This window comes from Salvelinus fontinalis, chromosome 20 (genome assembly GCF_029448725.1).
Source record: "Salvelinus fontinalis isolate EN_2023a chromosome 20, ASM2944872v1, whole genome shotgun sequence".
NCBI lineage: Eukaryota > Metazoa > Chordata > Actinopteri > Salmoniformes > Salmonidae > Salvelinus > Salvelinus fontinalis.
The window spans coordinates 42,773,666-42,793,385 of NC_074684.1; the positions used below are offsets into that span (position 1 = coordinate 42,773,666).

The 19,720-nt window shown below is 42.9% G+C and overlaps 1 protein-coding gene across 1 annotated transcript; it reads left to right on the forward strand.

Annotated features, from left to right (window-relative positions):
- Nucleotides 1-1,224: 1,224 nt before the first annotated feature.
- Nucleotides 1,225-8,978, forward strand: zgc:153284 (uncharacterized protein LOC751696 homolog). Its single transcript, XM_055873431.1, has 3 exons — nt 1,225-1,387; nt 4,108-4,275; nt 7,583-8,978. The coding sequence occupies exons 1-3, from the start codon at nt 1,343-1,345 to the stop codon at nt 7,643-7,645; spliced, it is 276 nt and encodes a 91-aa protein (XP_055729406.1). The 5' UTR covers nt 1,225-1,342; the 3' UTR covers nt 7,646-8,978.
- Nucleotides 8,979-19,720: the final 10,742 nt, after the last annotated feature.

A 19,720-nucleotide genomic window follows, 5' to 3' on the forward strand; every position in this document is an offset into this window, starting at 1 on the left:
GACCGTGAAGCTTAAGGCTACCGTGCCACAAACAAAGACAACTTCCCACAACGAAAGGAGGGGAAAGGGATACCTAAGTATGGTTCCCAATCAGAGACAACGATAGACAGCTGTCCCTGATTGAGAACCCTACCCTGCCAAAACATAGAAATACAAAATCATAGAAAAACAAAACATAGAATACCCACCCGAAATCACACCCTGACCAAACCAAATAGAGACATAAAAAGTCTCTCTAAGGTCAAAAGGCTCTCTAAGGTCAAAAGGCTCTCTAAGGTCAAAAGGCTCTCTAAGGTCAAAAGGCTCTCTAAGGTCAAAAGGCTCTCTCAGGTCAAAAGGCTCTCTCAGGTCAAAAGGCTCTCTCAGGTCAAAAGGCTCTCTCAGGTCAAAAGGCTCTCTCAGGTCAAAAGGCTCTCTAAGGTCAAAAGGCTCTCTCAGGTCAAAAGGCTCTCTCAGGTCAAAAGGCTCTCTCAGGTCAAAAGGCTCTCTAAGGTCAAAAGGCTCTCTAAGGTCAAAAGGCTCTCTCAGGTCAAAAGGCTCTCTCAGGTCAAAAGGCTCTCTAAGGTCAAAAGGCTCTCTAAGGTCAAAAGGCTCTCTAAGGTCAAAAGGCTCTCTAAGGTCAAAAGGCTCTCTAAGGTCAGGGAGTGACAAGATCAGGTAGTCATTACAAAAATCATGTTAATCACTGTTATTGCATACAGAGTCCATGCAACTTATTATGTGACTTGTTGAGCAAATGTTGACTCCTGAATGTATTTCCGTTTGCCACAACAAAGTGGTTGAATAGTTATTGACTCAAAAACATTTCAGCTTTTCATTTGAAATTAATTTGTACAAATTTGTAAAAACATAATGCCACTTTGACATCATGGGGTATTGTGGGTAGTGACAAAACATCTCAATGTAAGTCAGGCTGTAACAACAAAATGTGGAAAAAGTCAAAAGGGTTTTTCTGAAGGCTGTATATATATATGTACTGTATACACCTTCTGCATCTCTTCAGACCGAAGACAAACATTCTCTGAGGTGCTCAGTGGCATTCCTGTCTGTCTGTCTGTCTGTCTGTCTGTCTGTCTGTCTGTCTGTCTGTCTATGTGTGTGATCTGTCTGTCTGTCTGTCTGTCTGTCTGTGTGACAATAGCAAGAAATAGACATAACAGGAGTGGTCGGGATCCAGGGGGTGTGGCCAACAGGTAAACCATGTTTAAACCTGTTCACCTTGTCTGCTGCAACACCTTGAAGCAGTCTACACTCCACTCTCCACACACACACAGAGAGAACACAAACTTTAACTGGATCATATTTTATTGATATTTTGTAGCAGTATATATCATCAGGTATCATGTCTATCGTCGTGTATTTCAGCAGCGTGAGCGGATCCAGAGAGGTATGTGTTCTCACCTGTCTCATTTACCTGGCTGCATCCACCTCACCACTCTGCCTCTTCACCTGATATGAGGAAGAAGAAGTCAAACTGAACATCATTGTACCATTCTTGGACTAACACTTACTCTGACTTACTAGCTCTGTCTTACTAGCTCTGTCTTACTAGCTCTGTCTTACCTGCTCTGTCTTACTAGCTCTGACTTACTAGCTCTGTCTTACTAGCTCTGTCTTACTAACTGTGGCTTACTAACTGTGGCTTACTAACTGTGGCTTACTAACTGTGGCTTACTAACTGTGTCTTACTAGCTCTGACTTACTAGCTCTGACTTACTAGCTCTGACTTACTAGCTCTGACTTACTAGCTCTGACTTACTAGCTCTGACTTACTAGCTCTGACTTACTAGCTCTGACTTACTAGCTCTGACTTACTAGCTCTGACTTACTAGCTCTGACTTACTAGCTCTGGTTTACTAGCTCTGTCTTAGCTGATAGCTGCTTCATCGAGGAGAATTGTGTACTGACTATGAGTTGTGGTTGTCTTACCTAGCTACGTTAAGATGAATAACAGGAAGTCACTCTGGGCAAGAGCATCTGATAAATAACTCAAATGTAAACGTTTACCTGGCTGCACCTACCACGCCACTCCCGACTCGGGCCAGCCTCTGTCAGGCTAACAGATTTCTGTGGACCACGGAACCAACCGTACGCAGGCTATCAAGCGTCTCAGAGTAAAAGTTATGATTTAGGATCAGTTGTGCTTTTTACAACGCAATGAATTAGATTACATGGACAGATCCTAGATTAGAACTTGTAATCTGAGATACCGTCACACCGTCCCTGAGCTCTACTATGAATGTGGTGGATGTACCCTACGGAACGGCAGTATATATATAGTAAACTACGACCTCTGTAATCATTATAATATTAAGTTATATAGTAAACTACGACCTCTGTAATCATTATAATATTAAGTTATATAGTAAACTATGACCTCTGTAATCATTATAATATTAAGTTATATAGTAAACTATGACCTCTGTAATCATTATAATATTAAGTTATATAGTAAACTATGACCTCTGTAATCATTATAATATTAAGTTATATAGTAAACTACGACCTCTGTAATCATTATAATATTAAGTTATATAGTAAACTACGACCTCTGTAATCATTATAATATTAAGTTATATAGTAAACTACGACCTCTGTAATCATTATAATATTAAGTTATATAGTAAACTACGACCTCTGTAATCATTATAATATTAAGTTATATAGTAAACTATGACCTCTGTAATCATTATAATATTAAGTTATATAGTAAACTACGACCTCTGTAATCATTATAATATTAAGTTATATAGTGAACTACTACCTCTGTAATCATTATAATATTAAGTTATATAGTAAACTACGACCTCTGTAATCATTATAATATTAAGTTATATAGTAAACTACGACCTCTGTAATCATTATAATATAAAGTTATATAGTGAACTACTACCTCTGTAATCATTATAATATTAAGTTATATAGTAAACTACGACCTCTGTAATCATTATAATATTAAGTTATATAGTAAACTACGACCTCTGTAATTGTAAGGGCTGTCTTTCTCCTCATCCTCGGACGAGGTGAGGAGAGAAGGATCATCAGACCAATACGCAGCATTAGGGAAATAAGCCATACTTTTATTTAACACGACGATGATGGCAACACGAAATAACAAAACACTTACGAAATAACAAAACAAGAAAACGACGTCCACGAAACCTGAACATAAACTTACATAACTACACGTAAACTCACGGACAGGAAACAGACGACATCGAAACGAAAACGAACAGCCAAACAGTCCCGTATGGTACATACATCGACACGACACAGGAGACAATCACCCACAAACAAACAGTGAGAACGCCCTACCTAAATATGACTCTTAATTAGAGGAAAACGCAAACCACCTGCCTCTAATTAAGAGCCATACCAGGCAACCCAAAACCAACATAGAAACAGATAACATAGACTGCCCACCCAAAACACATGCCCTGACCATAAACACATAAAAAACAACATAAAACAGGTCAGGACCGTTACAGTAATCATTATAATATTAAGTTATATAGTAAACTACTACCTCTGTAATCATTATAATATTAAGTTATATAGTAAACTACTACCTCTGTAATCATTATAATATTAAGTTATATAGTAAACTACTACCTCTGTAATCATTATAATATTAAGTTATATAGTAAACTATGACCTCTGTAATCATTATAATATTAAGTTATATAGTAAACTACTACCTCTGTAATCATTATAATATTAAGTTATATAGTGAACTACTACCTCTGTAATCATTATAATATTAAGTTATATAGTAAACTACTACCTTTGTAATCATTATAATATAAAGTTATATAGTAAACTACTCCTCTGCAATCATTATAATATTAAGTTATATAGTAAACTACTACCTCTGTAATCATTATAATATTAAGTTATACTGTACCACTACAGTATAGATCGTTACATTTTTTTCAATATCCTTCTATAGGATATGATTCACCCCTATGGGCCCTGGTCAACAGTAGTGCACTATATAGGGAATAGGGTGCCATTTGGGAAGCAGTCAATGTTATAAATAAATGATTAATATGACAAAATATTCTAAGTATTACTATTGTTCTATATTATTGATACTGTTCCTGTTAGCTAAAGCAGCAGCAGAGCCAGATCTTCTCCTTCCTGGACTCTAAGAAGATTAAGTACCAGGCGGTGGACATCACCCAGGGGTCAGAGATCAAAGAGGAGATGAGGAAGAAGACAGGAAACCCCACTTCTCTGCCCCCACAGGTCTTCAACAAGGACGTCTACTGCGGGGTGAGTCTAGAAGCAGCTAGGCACAAGGACCAGGGCTGCATTCTAAATGGCCCCGTGTCCTATATAGTCCACTACTGTTGACCAGGGGCCTATTGTGTATGTGATGGCCCCGTGTCCTATATAGTCCACTACTGTTGACCAGGGGCCTATTGTGTATGTGATGGCCCCGTGTCCTATATAGTCCACTACTGTTGACCAGGGCTGCATTCTAAATGGCCCCGTGTCCTATATAGTCCACTACTGCTGACCAGGGGCCTATTGTGTATGTGATGGCCCCGTGTCCTATATAGTCCACTACTGTTGACCAGGGGCCTATTGTGTATGTGATGGCCCCGTGTCCTATATAGTCCACTACTTTTGACCAGGGGCCTATTGTGTATGTGATGGCCCCGTGTCCTATATAGTCCACTACTTTTGACCAGGGGCCTATTGTGTATGTGATGGCCCCGTGTCCTATATAGTCCACTACTGTTGACCAGGGGCCTATTGTGTATGTGATGGCCCCGTGTCCTATATAGTCCACTACTGTTGACCAGGGGCCTATTGTGTATGTGATGGCCCCGTGTCCTATATAGTCCACTACTGTTGACCAGGGGCCTATTGTGTATGTGATGGCCCCGTGTCCTATATAGTCCACTACTGTTGACCAGGGGCCTATTGTGTATGTGATGGCCCCGTGTCCTATATAGTCCACTACTGTTGACCAGGGACCTATTGTGTATGTGATGGCCCCGTGTCCTATATAGTCCACTACTGTTGACCAGGGACCTATTGTGTATGTGATGGCCCCGTGTCCTATATAGTCCACTACTGTTGACCAGGGGCCTATTGTGTATGTGATGGCCCCGTGTCCTATATAGTCCACTACTGTTGACCAGGGGCCTATTGTGTATGTGATGGCCCCGTGTCCTATATAGTCCACTACTGTTGACCAGGGACCTATTGTGTATGTGATGGCCCCGTGTCCTATATAGTCCACTACTGTTGACCAGGGACCTATTGTGTATGTGATGGCCCCGTGTCCTATATAGTCCACTACTGTTGACCAGGGGCCTATTGTGTATGTGATGGCCCTGTGTCCTATATAGTCCACTACTGTTGACCAGGGGCCTATTGTGTATGTGATGGCCCTGTGTCCTATATAGTCCACTACTTTTGACCAGGGGCCTATTTGTGTATGTGTTGGCCCTGGTCAATAGCACCAAATAAGGAGTAGGGTCACATTTTGGACTCAGTTCTAGCTTCTCTGGTCCTGGAGAGCTACTGGTCCTGGAGAGATACTGGTTCTGTAGAGCTACTGGTTCTGTAGAGCTACTGGTTCTGGAGAGATACTGGTCCTGGAGAGATACTGGTTCTGTAGAGATACTGGTTCTGTAGAGATACTGGTTCTGGAGAGATACTGGTCCTGGAGAACTACTGGTTCTGTAGAGCTACTGGTTCTGTAGAGATACTGGTTGTGGAGAGATACTGGTTGTGGAGAGATACTGGTTCTGGAGAGATACTGGTTCTGTAGAGATACTGGTTGTGGAGAGATACTGGTTGTGGAGAGATACTGGTCCTGGAGAACTACTGGTTCTGTAGAGATACTGGTTGTGGAGAGATACTGGTTCTGGAGAGATACTGGTTCTGTAGAGAGATACTGGTTCTGGAGAGATACTGGTTCTGTAGAGATACTGGTTCTGGAGAGATACTGGTTCTGTGGAGTTACTGGTTGTGCAAGCTTTTGTTCCACCCGAATACGGAAACACCCTTTTCAAAGTAATCAACTCGTCAGGATCTTCAGTGTGGACCTTGAACCATTTCAATCAGGTGAATAAGTGTCAGACTGGAACAAAAAGCCTACACCTGCAGTGTGACGTCCTGGTTCTCCTGGCTGACTGGTTGCACCTATTCCCTATATAGTGCACTACTTTTGACTAGAGCTACTGACTCGACTACTCTGGCTATAAGGAGCCATTTGGAACGCAACCTGGGTGTGGACCAAAATCGAATCATTACTTAGGCTGCACAACGCCCATAGCTTTAAGTCAATACACACGCACGCGCACACACACACACACACACACACACACACACACACACACACACTAGTAATTCTCGTTCAGGCGGCACTGGAATTTCACCACAGCAGGGCGAGGCACGGCCGCTTGAAAACCTTCATGTGAACACGGTACGGCAAACATCCTTCCTGTCGGGGTGGACGGTATGGTCACTGGCGTACCTCACACCCGCAGCCCTCGCATGGCAGGGGGGTGGGGGGGAGGGGGTCGGACTCTGGGGGTCCCCCCTCCCCAGATAGCATATGAACACGTCCTAAGCCATGGCAAGCACGTTTAGAACTACAGAAACTTAGCTGTAAAACTGCACCATTCTTTCTCAGCCTCAAGGCAAAATGTATAGAATAGTAGGAAATTAGGTTTAAAAATGTAAAATTCTCTCAGTCTCATGGCGTAATGTGTAGAATAGTAGGAAATTAGCTTTAAAAATGTAAAATTCTCTAAGCCTCATGGCGTAATGTGTAGAATAGTAGGAAATTAGCTTTAAAAATTTAAAATTCTCTCAGCCTCATGGCGTAATGTGTAGAATAGTAGGAAATTAGCTTTAAAACTGTAAAATTCTCTCAGCCTCATGGCGTAATGTGTAGAATAGTAGGAAATTAGCTTTAAAAATGTAAAATTCTCTCAGCCTCATTCTCTCAGCCTCAAATACTGTTCCGTGTTGTTGTTGGGTGTTTATCGTTGCTGGTCCTGTCTGTCTGTGATGCAGTTATTGTGTTTAAAGCGTTGTGTTTGTTCATCTGTCTGAATCCCATTTCCATCTATTTGCATCAGTATTAGTCAGAATCAGTGAAACACACTGCATCAACAAACACAGCCCCCACGCTCTCCTTCCCTATCCAATTGATGTTTTTCTCCTCTCCCTCCTCTCTCTCCCCGATGTCGCATCACTCTCTCTCCCCGATGTCTCATCACTCTCTCTCCCTCATCTCTCATTGCTCTCTCTGCTCTCTCTCTCCCCCATCTCATCACCCTCTCTCCTCCATCTCTCATCGCTCTCTCTCCCCCTTCTCTCTCTCATCGCTCTCTGCCCTCTCTCTCCCCCATCTCTCATCTCTACTCTCTCTCTCCCATCTCTCATTACTCTCTCCGCCCAATCTCTCATCTCTCGCTCTACTCTCTCTCCCCCATCTCTCATCGCTCTCTCTCCCCATCTCTCATCACTCTCTGCACCCCTCTCACCCCATCTCTCATCGCTCTCTCTGCCCCTCTCTCGTCGCTCTCTCTCCCTCGTCTCTCTCGCTCTGCAGGACTTCTCTGTGTTTTATGAGGCGGTGGAGGCTGGAAAAGCAGAGGCCTTCTTTAAGCTGTAACAGAGGAAGATCACCTGCCAGAAGACTCTCCCCTCCACTTCAGAAAGTATTCACACCCCATGACTTATTCCCCATTGTGCTACAGCCGGAATTCAAAATGGATTGAAAATGTTTGCAAATTTATTGAAAATGAAATACAGAAATATCTAATTTACATAAGTATTCACACTCCTGAGTCAATACATGTTAGAATCACCTTAGGCAGCTATTACAGCTCTGTGTCTTCCTGGATGTCTCTAAGAGCTTTGAGTCTTCCTGGATGTCTCTAAGAGCTCTGTGTCTTCCTGGATGTCTCTAAGAGCTCTGTGTCGTCCTGGATGTCTCTAAGAGCTTTGAGTCTTCCTGGATGTATCTAAGAGCTTTGAGTCTTCCTGGATGTATCTAAGAGCTTTGAGTCTTCCTGGATGTCTCTAAGAGCTTTGAGTCTTCTTGGATGTCTCTAAGAGCTTTGAGTCTTACTGGATGTCTCTAAGAGCTCTGTGTCGTCCTGGATGTCTCTAAGAGCTCTGTGTCGTCCTGGATGTCTCTAAGAGCTTTGAGTCTTCCTGGATATCTCTTAAGGATTTGAGTCTTCCTGGATGTCTCTAAGAGCTTTGAGTCTTCCTGGATGTCTCTAAGAGCTTTGAGTCTTCCTGGATATCTCTTAAGAACTTTGCTCACCTGGATTGTACAACATCTGCACATTATTCTGTTTTAAATTCGTCACGATAGTCAGGTTTGCTAGACAGCCATTTCCAAGTCTTGCCATAGATTTTTAAGCTAATTTAAGTCAAAACCGTAACTCGGCCACTCAGGAATATTAACTGTAGTCTTGGTAAGCAACTCCAGTGTAGATTTGGCCTTGTATTTTAGGTTATTGTCCTGCTGAAAAGGTGAATTCATCTCCCAATGTCGGTTGGAAAGCAGACTGAACCAGGTTTTCCTCTTGGATTTTGCCTGTGCTCAGCTCTATTCTGTTTCTTTAATCCTAAAAATCTCACTAGTCCATGCCAATGACAATCATACCCATAACATGATGCAGTCACCATCATGCTTTAAATTATGAAGAGTGGTACTCAGTTACATGTTGTGTTGAATTTGCCCCAAACATAACACTTATTTAGGCGTTGCTATAACAACGGGGTTGAATACTTATTGACTCAAGACATTTCAGCTTTTCATTTTTATTGATTTGTAAACATGTAAAAAAAAGAAGAAAATAATTCTACTTTAAAAATGGGGCATTGTGTGTAAGCCAGGGACACAACATCTCACAAGTCAAGGGGTGTGAATACTTTCTGAATATATTACCATTGTCTTGTTAAGCAAAATAAAGGTATTCTTCTTTTTCTTCTTTTTGTGTTAATTTATTTATGATTGTTACAATGTTATTATAATGTTATTTGTGGTAGTCCTCTCATGTAAGTCAAATCTCTTAACATAATCAACAATACATATCAGCAGGAATCATAATTAAACACACACACACACACACACAACAACAAATTCTGAACCTACACGTCCGTGCATAATTGACCAAAATATGAAATACAAGCAATGTAATTTTGAATTCCGTAAAGTAAGTGTGGAAGAGGTTAAAAAAAGTATTGTCTATCAACAATGATAAGCTACATGGGTCTGACAACTTGAATAGAAAATGACCGACAATGATAGTGGACGATATTGCCACTCCTATTTGCCATCTCTTCAATCTAAGCCTAAAGGAAAGTGTGTGCCCTCAAGCCTGGAGGGAAGCAAAAGACAGGGAAGCAAAAGACATTCCACTACCCAAGAATAGCAAAACACCCTTTATTGGCTCAAACAGCCGACCAATCAGTCTGTTACCAACCCAAATATAGTTTTTTATTTATTTTATTTAACCTTTATTTTACTAGGCAAGTCAGTTAAAACCTCTACCGCTTCTCTCTCCCGGATCCGGGATCCTCCTCATCAAAAAAGCTGACTAGCTTAGCCTAGCCTAACGCGATAGGGATATCATATAATATAATTTTAATGAAATCACAAGTCCAATACAGCAAATGAAAGATAAACATCTTGTGAATCCAGCCATCACTTCCGATTTTTAAAATGTTTTACAGCGAAAACACAATATGTATTTCTATTAGCTAACCACAATAGCAAAAGACTCAACCGCATATTTTCACCATTTTTCTACCGCATAGGTAGCTATCACCAAACCGACCAAATAGAGATATAATTAGTCACTAACCAAGAAACAACTTCATCAGATGACAGTCTTATAACATGTTATACAATAAATTTATGTTTTGTTCGAAAATGTGCATATTTGAGGTATAAATCATAGTTTTACATTGCAGCTACCATCAAAAATATCACCAAAGCAGCCAGAATAATTACAGAGAGCAACGTGAAATACCTAAATAATCATCATAAAACATTTATGAAAAATACATGATGTACAGCAAATGAAAGATAAACATCCTGTGAATCCAGCCAATATTTCAGATTTTTTAAGTGTTTTACAGCGAAAACACAATATAGCATTATATTAGCTTACCACAATAGCCAAACACACAAATGCATTTATCAGCAGCAAAAGGTAGCGATCGCAAAAACCAGCAAAAGATATAAAATGAATCACTAACCTTGATCAACTTCATCAGATGACAGTCTTATAACATCAGGTTATACAATACACTTATGTTTTGTTCGAAAATGTGCATATTTTGAGCTGCAAACCGTGGTTATACATTGTGAATATGTAGCATCGATTCACCAAATTGTCCGGAGCTAGTTTGGACACTCACCTAATCTGACCAAAGAACTCATCATAAACTTTACTAAAAAATACATGTTGGACAGCAAATGAAAGATACACTAGTTCTTAATGCAACCGCCATTTTAGATTTTTTAAAATAACTTTACCATAAGAAACAGCTTACGTTATAGTGAGACAGCGCCCACAAAAAGGGCGGAAAATAGGACTCAACATTTTCCACAGAAATACGAAATAACATCATAAATTGTTCTTACTTTTGCTGAGCTTCCATCAGAATCTTGTACAAGGAGTCCTAGGTCCAGAATAAATCGTTGTTTGGTTTTAGAATGTCCTTTTCTCCTGTCGAATTAGCAACCATGTGGCGCGAACATGCCCATCTTCTCCTGACGCAAAGAAAGGAAAATTCCAAAAGTCGCAATAAACGTTGAATAAACTGATAAAACTCGGTTGAAAAAAACTACTTTATGATGTTTTTCTCATATGTATCAAATAAAATCAGAGCCGGAGATATCCGCCGTGTATACCGAACGCTTTTCAGAAGCCAATGTTGATGTCCTTCCCGCGCCTAGGTAGAGAAAGGAAATTCTCGTCACGTCATTCCAAGAGCTCTTGTTCGACCTCAGATCAAGCTAGACACCCCATTCCACCTTCCACTGCCTATTGACATCTAGTGGAAGGCGTATGCAGTGCATGCAAATCCATAAATATAAGGCAATTAAATAGGCAGGCCCTGAAACAGAGCATCGTTTTCAGATTTTTCACTTCCTGTCTGGGAGTTTGCTGCCAAATGAGTTCTGTTTTACTCACAGATATAATTCAAACAGTTTTAGAAACTTGAGAGTGTTTTCTATCCAATAGTAATAATAATATGCATATTGTACGATCTAGAATAGAGTACGAGGCCATTTAAATTGGGCACAATTTTTCCCCAAAGTGAAAACAGCGCCCCCTATTCACAAGAAGTTTTAAGAACAAATTCGTATTTACAATGACGGCCTACCAAAAGGCAAAAGGCCTCCTGCGGGGACGGGGGCTGGGAATAAAAATAAAAATAAAAATAAAAGATGTTGGACAAAACACACATCACGACAAGAGAGACACAACACTACATAAAGAGACTTAAGACAACAACACAGCAAGGCAGCAACACATGACAACACAGCATGGTAGTAACGTAAAGCCTGTGTGTCTATGTATGCTGATGACTCAACACTTTACACGTCAGCTACTACAGCAAGTTAAATCACTGTAACACTTAAAGAGCTGCAGTCAGTTTCAGAGTGGATGACAAAAAAGTTTGTCCTAAATATTTCAACAACTAAAAGCATTGTATTTTGGGACAAATCATTCACTAAACACAAAACCTCAACAAAATCTTGTAATGAATAATATGGACCTTTAGCAAGTTGAGGAGATTAAATTGCCTGGAGTTACCCTGGAATGTAAACTGTCATGGTCAAAACATGTTGACACAACAGTAGCTAAGATGGGGAGAAGTCTGTCCATGATAAAGCTATGCTCTACCTTCTTAACAACACTATCAACAAGGCAGGTCCTACAGGCCCTAGTTTCTACCTTCTTAACAACACTATCAACAAGGCAGGTCCTACAGGCCCTAGTTTCTACCTTCTTAACAGCACTATCAACAAGGCAGGTCCTACAGGCCCTAGTTTCTACCTTCTTAACAACACTATCAACAAGGCAGGTCCTACAGGCCCTAGTTTCTACCTTCTTAATAATAACACTATCAACAAGGCAGGACCTACATGCCCTAGTTTCTACCTTCTTAACAGTACTATCAACAAGGCAGGTCCTACAGGCCCTAGTTTCTACCTTCTTAACAGCACTATCAACAAGGCAGGTCCCACAGGCCCTAGTTTCTACCTTCTTAACAACACTATCAACAAGGCAGGTCCTACAGACCCTAGTTTCTACCTTCTTAACAACACTATCAACAAGGCAGGTCCTACAGACCCTAGTTTCTACCTTCTTAACAACACTATCAACAAGGCAGGTCCTACAGGCCCTAGTTTTGTCGCACCTGGAATACTGTCCAATCATGTGGTCAAGTGCCACAAAGAGGGACTTAAGAAAATTACAATTGTCCCAGAACAGGGCAGCATGGAGAGCTAACATTAATAATATGCATGTCAATCTCTCCTGGCTCAAAGTGGAGGAGAGATTGACTTCATCACTACTTGTATTTATGAGAGGTATTGACATGTTGAATGCACCAAGCTGTCTGTTTGAACTACTGGCGCACAGCTCGGACACCCATGCATACCCCACAAGACATGCCACCAGAGGTCTCTTCACAGTCCCCAAGTCCAGAACAGACTATGGGAGGCGCACAGTACTACATAGAGCCATGACTACATGGAACTCTATTCCACAGTACTACATAGAGCCATGACTACATGGAACTCTATTCCACATTACTACATAGAGCCATGACTACATGGAACTCTATTCCACAGTACTACATAGAGCCATGACTACATGGAACTCTATTCCACAGTACTGCAAAGAGCCATGACTACATGGAACTCTATTCCACAGTACTACATAGAGCCATGACTACATGGAACTCTATTCCACAGTGCTACATAGAGCCATGACTACATGGAACTCTATTCCACAGTACTACATAGAGCCATGACTACATGGAACTCTATTCTACATCAGGTAACTGATGCAGGAGTAGAATCAAATTTAAAAGCAAGATACAAAAACACCTTGTGGAACAGCGGGGACTATAAAGAGACACACATACAAGCACAATAACATACACAATATACACACTATACACACAATAACATACACAATATACACACTATACACACAATAACATACACACAATAGCATACTCACTATACACAATAACATACACACTATACACACTATACACACACTAACATACACACAATAACATACACACTATACACACTATACACACACTAACATACACACAATAACATACACACTATACACACTATACACACACTAACATACACACAATAACATACACACAATAACATACTCACTATACACACAATAACATACTCACTATACACACAATAACATACACACTATACACACAATAACATACTCACTATACACACAATAACATACTCACTATACACACAATAACATACACACAATGACATACTCACTATACACACAATAACATACACACTATACACACAATAGCATACTCACTATACATACTGTCAACGTCGTGTGTACAGGTGGCAGGGAAGTCAGGCGCAGGAGAGTAAACGAAGTGTATATGGAGACTTTTAATAAATGTCCATGACATGCTCCAAACACGAGAAAATATACATATATCAAAATAAAATGGGTACGAGGACCCGTCGCACACCTATACACTAATAAAACAACACTTGACATAAAACAATCTCTGACAAACACATGAAGGGAAACAGAGGGTTAAATACACAACAGGTAATGAATGGGATTGACAACAGGTGTGTGGGAAGACAAGACAAAACCAATGGAAAATGAAAAATGGATCGATGATGGCTAGAAGACCGGTGCAGTCGACCGCCGAACACCGCCCGGACAAGGAGAGGCAACGACTTCGGCAGAAGTCGTGACATTACCCCCCCCCTGACGCGCGGCTCCAGCAGCGCGTCGACACCGGCCTCGGGGACGACCCGGAGGGCGAGGTGCAGGGCGATCCGGATGGAGGCGGTGGAATTCTTTTAACATGGAAGGATCTAAAACGTCCTCCACCGGAACCCAGCATCTCTCCTCCGGCCCGTACCCCTCCCAGTCCACGAGGTACTGAAGGCCCCTCGCCCGACGTCTCGAATCCAAAATGGATCGAATAGCGTACGCCGGGACCCCCTCGATGTCTAGAGGAGGCGGAGGAACTTCACGCACTTCAGCCTCCTGGAGCGGGCCAGCCACCACCGGCCTGAGGAGAGACACATGGAACGAGGGGTTAATACGGTAATTAGTGGGCAGTTGTAATCTATAACATACCTCGTTCACTCTCCTCAGGACTTTAAACGGCCCCACAAACCGCGGACACAGCTTCCGGCAGAGCAGGCGGAGGGGCAGGTTTCGGGTCGAGAGCCAGACCCTGTCCCCTGGTACGAACACCGGGGCCTCACTGCGGCGACGGTCTGCGCCAATTTTCTGGCGCCTTATGGCACGCTGAAGGTGGACGTGGGCTGCCTCCCAAGTTTCCTCAGCGTGCCGAAACCAATTGACCACCGCAGGAGCTTCGGTCTGACTCTGATGCCAAGGAGCCAGAACCGGCTGATAACCTAATACACATTGAAAAGGGGTAAGGTTAGTGGAGGAGTGACGTAGCGAGTTCTGGGCCATCTCTGCCCAGGGAACGAACTTCGCCCACTCCCCCGGCCGGTCCTGGCAATAGGACCGCAGAAACCTGCCCACATCCTGGTTAACTCTCTCCACCTGCCCATTACTCTCGGGGTGAAAACCTGAGGTAAGACTAACCGAGATCCCCAGACGTTCCATGAACGCCTTCCAGACCCTTGACGTGAACTGGGGACCCCGATCAGACACTATATCCTCAGGCACCCCATAATGCCGGAAAACATGTGTAAACAGAGCCTCCGCAGTTTGTAAGGCCGTAGGGAGACCGGGCAAAGGGAGAAGACGACAGGACTTAGAGAACCGATCCACAACGACCAGGATCGTGGTGTAACCCGTGACACATACACGTATTTTGTATTGTAGATATGTGGTAGTAGAGTAGTGGCCTGAGAGAAAACACTTAATATGTTGTGAAATCTGTTTTGAAATGTAATAAGAAACCCCAGGAAGAGTAGCTGCTGCCTTGACAGGAACTAATGGGGATCCATAATAAACCCCAGGAAGAGTAGCTGCTGCCTTGGCAGGAACTAATGGGGATCCATAATAAACCCCAGGAAGAGTAGCTGCTGCCTTGGCAGGAACTAATGGGGATCCATAATAAACCCTAGGAAGAGTAGCTGCTGCCTTGACAGGAACTAATGGGGATACATAATAAACGCCAGGAAGAGTAGCTGCTGCCTTGATAGGAACTAATGGGGATCCATAATAAACCCCAGGAAGAGTAGCTGCTGCCTTGACAGGAACTAATGGGGATACATAATAAACGCCAGGAAGAGTAGCTGCTGCCTTGATAGGAACTAATGGGGATCCATAATAAACCCCAGGAAGAGTAGCTGCTGCCTTGACAGCAACTAATGGGAATCCATAATAAACCCCAGGAAGAGTAGCTGCTGCCTTGGCAGGAACTAATGGGGATCCATAATAAACCCCAGGAAGAGTAGCTGCTGCCTTGGCAGGAACTAATGGGGATCCATAATAAACCCCAGGAAGAGTAGCTGCTGCCTTGACAGCAACTAATGGGAATCCATAATAAACCCCAGGAAGAGTAGCTGCTGCCTTGGCAGGAACTAATGGGGATACATAATAAACCCCAGGAAGAGTAGCTGCTGCCTTGGCAGGAACTAATGGGGATCCATAATAAACCCCGGGAAGAGTAGCTGCTGCCTTGGCAGGAACTAATGATGATCCATAATAAACCCCAGGAAGAGTAGCTGTGGCCTTGGCAGGAACTAATGGGGATCCATAATAAACCCCAGGAAGAGTAGCTGCTGCCTTGACAGGAACTAATGGGGATCCATAATAAACCCCAGGAAGAGTAGCTGCTGCCTTGGCAGGAACTAATGGGGATCCATAATAAACCCCAGGAAGAGTAGCTGCTGCCTTGGCAGGAACTAATGGGGATCCATAATAAACCCCTGGAAGAGTAGCTGCTGCCTTGGCAGGAACTAATTGGGGTCCATAATAAACCCCAGGAAGAGTAGCTGCTGCCTTGGCAGGAACTAATGGGGATCCATAATAAACCCCAGGAAGAGTAGCTGCTGCCTTGGCAGGAACTAATGGGGATCTATAATAGACCCCAGGGAGAGTAGCTGCTGCCTTGGCAGGAACTAATGGGGATCTATAATAAATACAAATACTAAAAGAAAGAAAGAGGAAGAAGGAAGAAGTCATACAGAGAGGAGAGCAAGAAACTAAGAAAAGGGAGGGAAGCTGGAATAGACAGACATTGTTAAATACTCCCGTTGTTTTGAAAGACATTCTGGTCACAATGTTGCACAACGAGAGATATTTTGTGACATTGTAACCCTGGGCCCAGGAACACACAGTAAACGACATTGAAACCCTGGGCCCAGGAACACACAGTAAACGACATTGTAACCCTGGGCCCAGGAACACACAGCAAACGACACTGTAACCCTGGGCCCAGGAACACACAGTAAACGACATTGTAACCCTGGGCCCAGGAACACACAGCAAACGACATTGAAACCCTGGGCCCAGGAACACACAGTAAACGACATTGTAACCCTGGGCCCAGGAACACACAGCAAACGACATTGTAACCCTGGGCCCAGGAACACACAGTAAACGACATTGTAACCCTGGGCCCAGGAACACACAGCAAACGACATTGTAACCCTGGGCCCAGGAACACACAGCAAACGACATTGTAACCCTGGGCCCAGGAACACACAGCAAACGACATTGTAACCCTGGGCCCAGGAACACACAGTAAACGACATTGTAACCCTGGGCCCAGGAACACACAGTAAACGACATTGTAACCCTGGGCCCAGGAACACACAGTAAACGACATTGTAACCCTGGGCCCAGGAACACACAGCAAACGACATTGTAACCCTGGGCCCAGGAACACACAGCAAACGACATTGTAACCCTGGGCCCAGGAACACACAGCAAACGACATTGTAACCCTGGGCCCAGGAACACACAGCAAACGACACTGTAACCCTGGGCCCAGGAACACACAGCAAACGACATTGTAACCCTGGGCCCAGGAACACACAGCAAACGTGTAGTATTCAGACTAAAAGAGGCAGGCCTGCTGAACACTATCACAGTATAATCTTCACATTGGAGTTCGTCTCACATTCGACAAGTCAGTCAAGCCTAATGGAATAACATGATTATTTTATTGACAGAAAGTATAAAGCAGTTATATTATATTAATGATGATATATTCTGATTTATAAACTGGCTGTGTATCCCTGGAAATAAACAGAATTCATGTACACATTCATTTAGAAAACATAGCTTTTTCCCACCCCCCCCAAAAAAGTGGTCTCTTGGAACAACTTACCCCAAGTATGGGTCAATTAGCCATGAAATCCCTAGTTTGAAAGTGACTTTACCTGTAGCTGTGCCATTTTCCCTACATTTCCCCCCATGTGGGCCAGCCCGCTAGCAATTGTATAACGCTGGGCAGGCCTCTAGCTAGATGTCGCTCATGCTGATCCTCAACACTGGAGCCCCTCAGGGGTGCGTGCTCAGTCCCCTCCTGTACTCCCTGTTCACTCATGACTGCACGGCCAGGCATGACTCCAACACCATCATCAAGTTTGCCGATGACACAACAGTGGTAGGCCTGATCACCGACAACGATGAGACAGCCTATAGGGAGGAGGTCAGAGACCTGGCTGTGTGGTGCCAGGACAACAACCTATCCCTCAACGTAACCAAGACTAAGGAGATAATTGTGGACTGCAGGAAAAGAAGGACCGAGCACGTCCCCATTCTCATCGACTGGGTTGTAGAGGAGCAGGTTGAGAGCTTCAAGTTGTTTGGTGTCCACATCACCAACAAACTATCATGGTCCAAACACACCAAGACAGTCGTGAAGATGGCACGACAAAACCTATTCCCCCTCAGGAAACTTAAAAGATTTGGCATGGGTCCTCAGATTCTCAAAAGGTTCTACAGCTGCAACATCGAGAGCATCCTGACTGGTTACATCACTGCCTGGTACAGCAATTCCTCGGCCTCCGACCGCAAGGCACTACAGAGGGTAGTGAGTAAGGCCCAGTACATCACTGGGGCTGAGCTGCCTGCCATCCAGGACCTCTACACCAGGCAGTGTCAGAGGAAGGCCCTAAAAATGGTCAAAGATCCCAGCCACCCTAGTCATAGACTGTTCTCTCTACAACCGCATGGCAAGCGGTACCGGAGTGCCAAGTCTAGGACAAAAAGGCTTCTCAACAGTTTTTACCCCCAAGCCATAAGACTCCTGAACAGGTAATCAAATGGCTACCCAGACTATTTGCATTGTGTGCCCTCCCCCCCAACCCCTCTTTTACGCTGCTGCTACTCTATGTTTATCATATATGCATAGTCACTTTAACTATGCATTCATGTACATACTATCTCAATTGGCCCAACCAACCAGTGCCCCCGCACATTGGCTAACCTGGCTATCTGCATTGTCTCGCCACCCACCACCCGCCAACCCCTCTTTTATGCTACTGCTACTCTTTGTTCATCATATATGCATAGTCACTTTAACCATATCTACATGTACATACTACCTCAATCAGCCTGACTAACCGGTGTCTCTATATAGCCTCTCTACTGTATATAGCCTCACTACTGTATATAGCCTCTCTACTGTATATAGTCTCTCTACTGTATATAGCCTCTCTACTGTATATAGCCTCTCTACTGTATATAGCCTCACTACTGTATATAGCCTCTCTACTGTATATAGCCTCTCTACTGTATATAGCCTCTCTACTGTATGTAGCCTCACTACTGTTTATAGCCTCGCTACAGTATATAGCCTCTCTACTGTATATAGCCTCTCTACTGTATATAGCCTCTCTACTGTATATAGCCTCGCTACTGTTATTTTTCACTGTCTTTTTACTGTTGTTTTATTTCTTTACTTATCTATTGTTCACCTAATACCTTTTTTGCACTGTTGGTTAGAGCCTGTAAGGAAGCAATTCACTGTAAGGTCTACTACACCTGTTGTATTCGGCGCACGTGACAAATAAACTTTGATTTGAGGCGCATGCTGCTACCTACTGTATGGGTTGCTAAACTATAGAAGAAAAACAAATCCATAATAAAAAAATACAAAAACAGACACATACAATAAAAAAAAGTCACATTCAAATTCAAGTCACATCCTTTGACATGATTTTTTTGCATTGCCTCGACTGTAAACTCATTGAGACCCAAAAAGCATTCTGCTGCTGAATAAATAAAATGTTTTCCAATTTATTCTCCGTTTGTGCTTGTGTGTACAGTTTATGACCATTGCAATAAATGCTACAAAATCCACCTTTTTTTTTAACATGCAAATATATCAGGATGGATCCCTTCGGTTCCTGGAATGAATTAATCTGGATGATCTCTGGGTTCATGCAACAAGTGGTCACAGCGTCTCTCCCTGGCGCAACTGCGGAACTACACCGTAAAGTGGTACGGGGGTTGCCATGGCACCG